The 8,838-nt window shown below is 49.6% G+C and overlaps 1 protein-coding gene across 1 annotated transcript; it reads left to right on the top strand.

Annotated features, from left to right (window-relative positions):
- The first annotated feature begins 4,306 nt into the window (after window positions 1–4,306).
- Window positions 4,307–6,952, top strand: LOC115867197 (ras-related protein Rap-2a-like). The gene has a single exon (XM_030883286.3). It carries the CDS (start codon window positions 5,229–5,231, stop codon window positions 5,829–5,831), a length of 603 nt encoding a protein of 200 aa, XP_030739146.1. The 5' UTR covers window positions 4,307–5,228; the 3' UTR covers window positions 5,832–6,952.
- The last annotated feature ends 1,886 nt before the right edge of the window (window positions 6,953–8,838 follow it).

The following is an 8,838-nucleotide window of genomic DNA, read 5'->3' as shown; positions in this document are numbered from 1 at the left end:
AGTAAATAATCAATTTCATGTAATACCATTTGCATATCACCCTCCCCCCAAATTCATATGTTGAAACCTAACTCCCCAGGTGATGGCTTTTGGAGGTGGGACCTTTGGGAGGTGATTAGGTCCTGAGAGTGGAGCTGTCATGGATGGGATTAGTGTTGTTATAAAAGAGACCCCACAGAGCTCCCGGCCCTTTCCACCATATGAGGACACAGCAAGAAGATGGCTACATATGAAGCAGGAAGTTTCTCTTACCAGATACGAAGTCTGCTGGCGCCTTGACTTTAGACTTCCCAGCCTCCAGGAATGTGAGAGATAAATACCCAGTCTATGGTATGCTGTTACGGCAGCCCAAATGAAGTAAGACAGTAGGACAGTAAGTTCTGGGTTTCCGGTAGGTGGAACTGTATGCCCCAAATTCCTGTGTTGAAGTCCTAGCCCTCTTACAGGTTGATGTGTTAGTTCCCGGGGCTGCTGTTAACAGAGCCCCACAGACTGGTGACTTACACAGAAATTTAGTATCTCACGGTCTGGAGGCCAGAAGCCTGGGTGAGATCAAGGTGTGGGCAGGGTTCCTTCCTTCTGTGGACTGTGAAGAAGAATTCATTCCCCCTTAATTTCTAGTGATTTGCCAACAATCTTTGGCATTCCTTGGCTTGTAGAAACCGCCCCCCCATCTCTGTCTTCCCCTTCATGCGGCGCTGTCCCTGTGTGTGTGTCTAAATTTCCCCTTTTATAGAGCACGAGTTTTACTAGATTAGCGGCTCACCCTACTCCACTAGAACCTTGTCATAGCTGATTACATCTGAAACGACCCTATAGGGTCACATTCTGAGGTACTGAAGGCTAAAACTTCAACATGTGATTGGGGGGGGCGGATACAACTCTACCTGTCACTTACTTCTTGCCCCCTTAAAGGGGCAAGGGAAGACCCCTTTAAGTAAGTGATATTTGAGCAAGAGACTTGAATAAAATGAGGGAGTGAGCCCTGCAGACATCTGAGAGAACAATTTCAGGAGGAGGGAACAGCAAATGTGAAGGTTCTGAGACAGGAACACCGATTGGCCTGCCAAAGGAACAGGTCATTGTGTCTAGAAGGTAGCAAGGAGGAGAGTGGTGTAAGAGATGAGGTAAGAAACAGAAGGATTCACCAATAGGAAATCCACCAACAAATTAACAAAATTAAAGAAGAAAAACCTTATGTATTTATCACGGACCAAAACAAAACAAAACAAACAAAAAACAGCTGACGTTCCCAGTAAAAACTCTAAGGTATAAATAGACGAAAACTTCCTCTTATGATAAAGAATATTGGTTAGAGAACAAAAGCAAACATCATATTAATTGTGTGATATAAAGACATTTCTGTTATTCAGAAATGAGGAGGGGGACTTCCCTGGTGGCACAGTGGTTAAGAATCTGCCTGCCAATGCAGGGAACATGGGTTTGAGCACTGGTCTGGGAAGATTCCACATGCCGCGGAGCAACTAAGCCTGTGTGCCACAACTACTGAGCCTGTGCTCTAGAGCCTGCAAGCCACAGCTACTGAGCCCATGTGCCACAACTACTGAAGCCCGCATGCCTAGAGCCCATGCTCTACAACAAGAGAAGCCACCGCAATGAGAAGCCCGTGCGCCACAATGAAGAGTAGCCCCTGCTCACTGCAACTACAGAAAGCTCGCATGCAGCAACGAAGATCCAACACAGCCAATAAATAAATAAAATTAATTAATTAATTTAAAAAGAAAAGAAATGAGGAGGGCTGCCAGCAATTATGCTTTTGGTTCAGTATTGTTATTTTTGGAGAGTCTACCTAAAGCAATAAGAAAAGGAAATAAGCAATATTCTCACAATTGTTTGCAGATAATATGCTCCTAAACTTGCCCCCCTGCCCCAAATGAGGTATTTTCAAACTATTAGAACTGAGTCACACAGACATAGAGATCAGAATTGTCGTTGCCAAGGGGGAGGGAGGAGGGAGAGGGATGGACTGGGAGTTTGGGGTTGGTAGATGCAAACTATTATGTATAGAATGGATAAACAACGAGGTCCTACTGTATTGCAAAAGGAACTATATCCAATCTCCTGGGATAAACCATGATGGAAATGAATAAAAAAAGAAGAAGAATATATATATATATGTGTGTATAACTGAGTCACTCTGCTGTAGAGCAGAGATTGACACAACACTGTAAATCAACTACACTTCAATTTAAAAAAAAATAGAACTGAGTCAGTCATCTTTTATGCCCTAAACTCACGTACTCTGGGTCCACTTTCTTGCTCTAGTCATGGCTACAGCAACCAGCTAGTTGTGCAGATAGAGCCTGGCTGCTGCTTGCCTCAACTGCACTGCACAGCCCTTGCTCTCTACTGCTGCTGCTTGGAATGCTTCTGGAGCTCACTCAACCTACCTGGCACATGTGCACACATGGAAGAGGGAGTTTGCAGGGCAACCCTGGAGCAATGAGGAATGGGTGCCAGTGGACACATGCTCCCCTCGCTTCTGTGCATCAGTGGACAATTCTGATGTTCATTCTATACTGCTCCTCAAGTATTCCCACAGCAGTGATAACTCAGCAATGCACCTGGCATAAGATCCCCCCGTCCCTGTTTCTCTTTTCCAGGGCCCCCGTTCCTGATCTCCGTGATCACTTCCAAAAATAAACTATTTGCCCACAAGACCATGTCCCATGTCATAGATTACGCTTTTGGAGGGAACCTGAACTAAGAGAGTTAGTACCAGAAGAGGCTGTAGAAAGCAGAACATTGGGAAAGAATTCTAAGATATGTCACGCACCTTTCAGACCCCGTTGTAGGACGCTTACTGCTGGTGGTAAGTGAGCTGGTGATGAGCTTTGGCCTGTGGCAACAGTTACAGTGACTCACTAGGGGTGCATTAGGATGTCATGCATATGGAACGTAAAGCATGGGCCTACACGGTAGCAGTGGTCCTTTAATCGAACTGAGGTCAGGGTAAGAAGGACTGGGGGTCAGGCTGACTTCTGCTAAGGGCTTTCAAAGCCTCAAATAATAATGACAAGCTCAAACCAGCCAACTGTCAATTTAAGGCGCCCTGTGACTGTCCGGCAGCCTCATGGCAACCTGAAGAAACCCTTATCTCCTGCAGGCACAGGTCACTGTATGATGAAAATTGGTCCAGGATTATTCACATCTCTGAATACTGTTGGCTTTATTTTCTCTTCAGCCATGTTTAATCTCCTGTTTAACCTATCAGTGGGTGTTTTGTGTTAATTAAAATAATAAATGATTATGTTTTCCATTTCTAGAAGGTTTTTTTTTTCTTTTTGGGGGAGAATCTCTTTCAAACGACTTGGCCGCAGTCTCTTGTCCCTTGCTTATATTTTTAAGATTTTATTTCTTTAAACACAGACATAATTATTTTGTGTGTCTGTTAACACTAATACCTGCCGTTTCCTGGATGTGATTTTGTTGTCTGGTGCTTCCAGTGGCTCTCACTCAGAGTGACTTTTTTTTTCCTTGTGCATTTTGGGACTTTGTTTTCACAGTGAGTCCGCTATTTCTCTCAAAAGTTATCCACGGGGAGTTGTTGAAACCTATATGGAACTTGCATTTCTCCAGAAAATGTTTGCAGTTTATCCTTTTCTAAAAATTGATTCTTAGTTTTGTTACTTTGCAGTCAGAGAATAAGTCTTGTAAGATTTCTCAATTTAGAAATCAAGTTGTCTGTTGTAATAAGTATATAATTAACATTATACGTTAAGGATGTTCCATGCACTGTTTATAGAAAAGCACATTCTGTAGCTGACCACAGACACCGAGGTGCGGGATGTCCTATTGTCACTTAACCTTTATCTCTGAGTCTGTGCCGCCAGGGAGCCAGGAAATTCCAGCTCGGTCAGTTTTGCGGCCCTGCTCCCTCAGGGCTGCACCGGAATGAGGGAGATTCAGTGGTACCCCAAGCCTAGGGACAGGGACAGTGTGGATATCTCATCTCCACTTCCAACCCAGGCCTGCAGGGCCCCTGAAGTCCTAAGGCACCTGTTAGTGCCTGAAACAGACAGTGGGCGGAGTTTACTCAGGTAGACGATCCCAGAATTTCTGTCCAGCCCCCTCTGTCCCTACACAGCCTCTCTGCTCCGACATCAAGGAATAGCAAGAAGGCTCTGCAGCTGGAGAATGGAAGCTTGAGAGAGACTGGGGCACGGGAGTCAGACCTGGGGGAGCCCCTTTATAAGCAGGGTGATAAGCCCCGTTTCCCCGGGTTTTTCGGTTTTTGCCTGCCGCTGGGTGAATGGGTTCATGCTTTCATTGTCAGGCTTGGGTTGGAGTTATGCGGTCACTTCTACTCTTAGATCAGGAGGGCCCAATAGAAAGCCAGGGAGGGTTTAAGTGGGGAAGTGAAATGTGATTTACATTTTATAAAGTTCCCCTGGGCTCTGCTCAGTGACAAGAGGGCGCTGGCGGGGGCCAGAGTGAAGGCAGGGGCACGAGGGGCACAGAATGGGTGCCAGGAGCGAGCAACGTGGGGCCCTCGGTTGAAGCTCCCTCACCGGTCCCCCCTTCCGTGGGGTCCTCCCGGCCAGGAGAGGTGCCCCAGCGGCGCAGCCCCACCAGGCCTGACCTTGAGCGAGGCCAGTCTGGCTTCCGGCCACGAGACTGGATCTGAAATGGTGGAGAAATGCTGGTATTTCCCGGCTGACGTGGAAGGGATCAGGTTACCTTCTGGTCCCGCGGGCGGAGCGGGCTCTCCTAGGAACGGGTGGCAAGGAGCGGGGACTGAGGGAAGGGCCCCAGCCGGCAGGCCGACGGGGTACTGGGCGGAGCGCGGCCGGCAGCTCGGGACCGACCGGAGAGGGAGGCCGGGACGTGGAGCTGGTGGGGGGTGGCCGGCGCCAGACCGCCCGGGCCGGGGGCGGGGCAGACGCTGCGCGGGAACCAGGGGCCGGAGAAGGGGGCGGGGGGCCCCGTCCCGGAGGCGGGGCGGGTGACCTCTGAGCCGCAGGGAGCAGATCGGGGCCGGGCGGGGGCATTTCTGGGCGCGACGGAGGAAGCCCACCGCGGCCCCGACGCCAGAGCCAGAGCGCCAGGCCCCCGGGGTCCCCTCCCCTCTGATTTCGTCCCCGCCCCTCTCCCCCCTGCTTCTCCCTCCCCGGCCCTGCCTCCACGCCCCCGCGGCCCCGGCGGCCGGGCCCCAGCCTCCGCGCGCCATTCCTCCGGCTGCGCGTCCAGCCAGCCGCGCCTGGGCCATGGCGGGCCTGGGGCCGCGACCCGCCAAGGGCTACCGGGTGGTGCTGCTCGGCAGCGTGGCCGTGGGCAAGACGGCGCTCGCCACGCAGTTCGCCTGCGGCAGCTTCCCCGAGCAGTGTGAGCCGTCGGTGGAGGAGCTCTTCAGCAAGGTGATCGAGGTGAACGCGGCGCCCGCCCTGCTGGAGATCGTGGACACGGTGGGCGCCGAGCACCTGGTCACCCTCAAGGACCTGTACATCAAGAACAGCGACGGCTTCGTGGTGCTCTACAGCGTGTGCAGCGAGGCCTCGTTCGAGGCGGTGCGGCCGCTGCGGGAGCGCATGGGCCGGCTGCGGGGGTCCAAGGCCGTGCCGCTGGTTCTCGTGGGCACCAAGGCCGACCTGGACGCCCAGCGCCAGGTGCTGACGGCGCGGGGCCGCGCGCTGGCCCGCGAGTGGCGGTGCCCGTTCCTGGAGGTCACGGCCAAGAGCAAACTCATGGTAGACCAGGTGTTCACGCAGGTGGTGCGCGAGATGGAGGCCCTGGCCCCGCCCGAGGAAGAGGTTCCGGCCGTCCCCACCAACGCGCAGGAGACGTGGCCATCGGAAAGGTTCATCGGCTGATGTGCAAACGGTTCATGATTCCTGTATTCATCGCTTTTCTTGATTTCTGAAGCTCACTTTACTCTTCTGCCTTTTTGAAGAAAGTTATCCAGCTGTAAACAAGTGGTTGCTTCTATGTATTGACTCAGATCCGGCGCTTCAGACTGTCCAGAGCTTCTTAAATATTTTGTTGAAAACTTTACCTCTGACAGTGCTGGAAGGAGAAATTAAAAATCGATTTTCTTTTCTTGTATGGAGAGAGTATTACCCTTTTCTTCGAGTGGGGTTTGTTGCAGGATTCTTTTTTTTTTCTTCTTTTTGGTCATAATTAACACCTTCAAATGTCATCTGACATTTGACATTGATTGAGGAACATGACCTAAATCGAAGCTTTCCAATCCATGAGGCTTTCATGTGTTCCCCTCTCATTTACAGCCTTGAATTGCAGCAGTAATATTTTCCTCTCTGCGTATTTCTAAATATAGTTATGACATACATAGCATTGGTTTGAAAGGGATGTTGTATACCCTGGGAGGGGAAAAATCAACTGTGTACTCAGGCAAAGACGGTTCAGCTCTGCCTTCAGTTTTGTAATTGACATCTAGTCGATTTCTGCATCTGTAAATTAAGTGAAAATAAAATGACTCTAGAAGTTGATAGTTTTTAATATTTGTCTTTCTAGAACCTAAAGCTACAATTCCTAAAGTCTCCGTACACCATACCTTTGCTTTTCAGTTATTTTCCCGGACAAGTTAGTTGCTAGGGTGGAAGCGGCACCACATCTTTTTGCGTTTTTGCAGAAGTGCTTTCTGCGGCTGGTGGTATTTTCCCTGTCACTTGCCAGAGTCGGATACGTTGTCTGAATACCTGTCTAGCTTAACAGTGACAGGGGTGCTGAAGTAGAAGCAAAACGTGAAGAATCTTTTTGTATAGTTTTCACGTAACGATAGAAGAGACTTTTCTTGTACTGGTTTAAAAATATTATTGTTTTATAATTTTAAAAACTGGTCTTTGATATGAGTTACTTGTGTTTATTTGCACAAGTTAACAATTTTACCTCAGCCGTTGCAACAAAATTTTCAAATTTACGAACCTAACTTAGCCATTTGAGCAAACTTCTAAAAATAATAAAAAGGAAAGCTCCGTGCCTGCGATCTGAAATCATTTTGTTAAAGGAAAGTTATCTATAAAGTGATGGTTATACAAGGCTCTGGGAGTTTTATTTATATTGTATATGATGTTTGACTAGAAGAATGGATTTTAACACAAAAAATATATTTTAGAACCTAACAGTGCCTGAGAGCCAGTTCGCCCCACAGGAGAGGGCTAGGCTGGGACCTCCCCTGTCTTTTATCCCTTTCTCTTTCCCCTGGATGGTGGGAGCTGGGGCAGTTGGGGTGCTTACTTTTGAAGCCTTGAAACCCAGCTAAGTCACTACTCTCTGACCCTCTGTCTCCTGGGGTCACTCCTCCTGGCAGCATTACCTCACACCCTTTTCCGAACCATCATTTCTCCAAGGGGACGGTTCAAACACAGGGAGGAGGGGAGGGGGCGGTGGGGTGGTAGGCAGGAAGCATCTCCTGGCCTCAGCTTCGTCCAAAGCTGCCCCCTCCTCCTGCAGAAGCAGAGGTTATAGAGCCAAGACTGTTCCCTGACTGGGTGTGGGCGGTGCAGAGAAAGCAGGGTGTGGGGCTGGGGTGGGCGGGTGAACAGTAACCCCTTCCCAGCCCTGAGAGCTGGGGCCCCAGGACTGCCAGCTGGCGACTCCCCTCGCCCTGCCTGCCCTGCCTTTCTGACTCTACCTGCCTATGCTGAGGCCTCCGGGGAGGTTCTGTGTCCCTGGATCCCAGGCCCTCTGGATATCAGGCCTGATCCGGGAAAAAATACATAAATAGCTATTTCTTCCTTTAAATTACTAGAACCATCTCAGACTACCACTCGGATCCAAGCGTCGGCTTAGAGCCCAGGGGTGTTCCTGACTGACTGGTCAACACAGGAATGGTCAGGCTCAGGTGATCCGCTGCTGTGACCTCAGGAATATGTATGAAGCAGCCTTCGGGGTGTAATATGCTCACATACACACACACACACACACACACACACACACACACACACACACACACAGACACAGATAAAATGAAAGACCCAGACACTAATTTTCTTTCTCTTCCTGCATTTCTAATTTCTAACTTATGCATATTATTTACAAGTTTCCTGCAGTCCCTCTGGCCTCAACTGAGACCTAAATAACTCTACAGTGAATTTGCAAGTGGCCGATATGACCTCTTGTCAGGGTACCATGTTACCCGGAAGCACTGTGCCCAGGTGGAGGGACCCATGAAACTGTGGCAGCCAACCTGATAGCTCGAAAATGGTGTTCAAGTCACAAGCCCTTTGTTTAGCACTGGGGAATGTGAAACTGGTGTCCAAAGAGTGAGGAACATTCACTTGCCCACAGTCAGGGTGACTGCTTCTGATTCTCCAAATGCCCTGCAACTCAGGGCACGGACAGATCTTTTTCTTGCCAGTGTGTTATGGTTCAGTTTATACTATTCAGAGTGCTGGTGATGCTGAGAATTTTTTTTTTTGGCCTTGCCACGTGCTTTGCGGGATCTCAGTTCCCTGACCAGGGATCGAACCCAGGCCATGGCAGTGAAAGCGCCGAGTCCTAACCACTGGACCACCAGGGAACTCGTGACGCTGAGAGTTCTTTTGGAGGTTTTTATTTTTATTTATTTATTTTAATTTCTTTTTTTAAAATTTATTTATTTATTTTTGGCTGCGTTGGGTCTTTGTTGCTGCGCGCGGGCTTTCTCTACTTGCGGCGAGCAGGCAGTGCGCGGGCTTCTCACTGTGGTGGCTTCTCTTGTTGCGGAGCACGAGCTCTAGGTGCGCGGGCTCAGTAGTTGTGACACACGGGCTTAGTTGCTCCGTGGCATGTGGGATCTTCCTGGACCAGGGCTCGAACCTGTGTCCCCTGCATTGGCAGGCAGATTCTTAACCACTGCACCACCAGGGAAGCCCCTGG

This window comes from Globicephala melas, chromosome 2, assembly GCF_963455315.2.
Source record: "Globicephala melas chromosome 2, mGloMel1.2, whole genome shotgun sequence".
Lineage (NCBI taxonomy): Eukaryota > Metazoa > Chordata > Mammalia > Artiodactyla > Delphinidae > Globicephala > Globicephala melas.
Note: the sequence above shows the minus strand (reverse complement) of the source record. Positions and strands in the feature narration are given on the sequence as shown.

Coding starts and splice junctions, on each gene's coding strand:
- LOC115867197 (XM_030883286.3), top strand. CDS start 5,229: ATGGCGGGCCTGGGGCCGCGACCCGCCAAGGGCTACCGGGTGGTGCTG.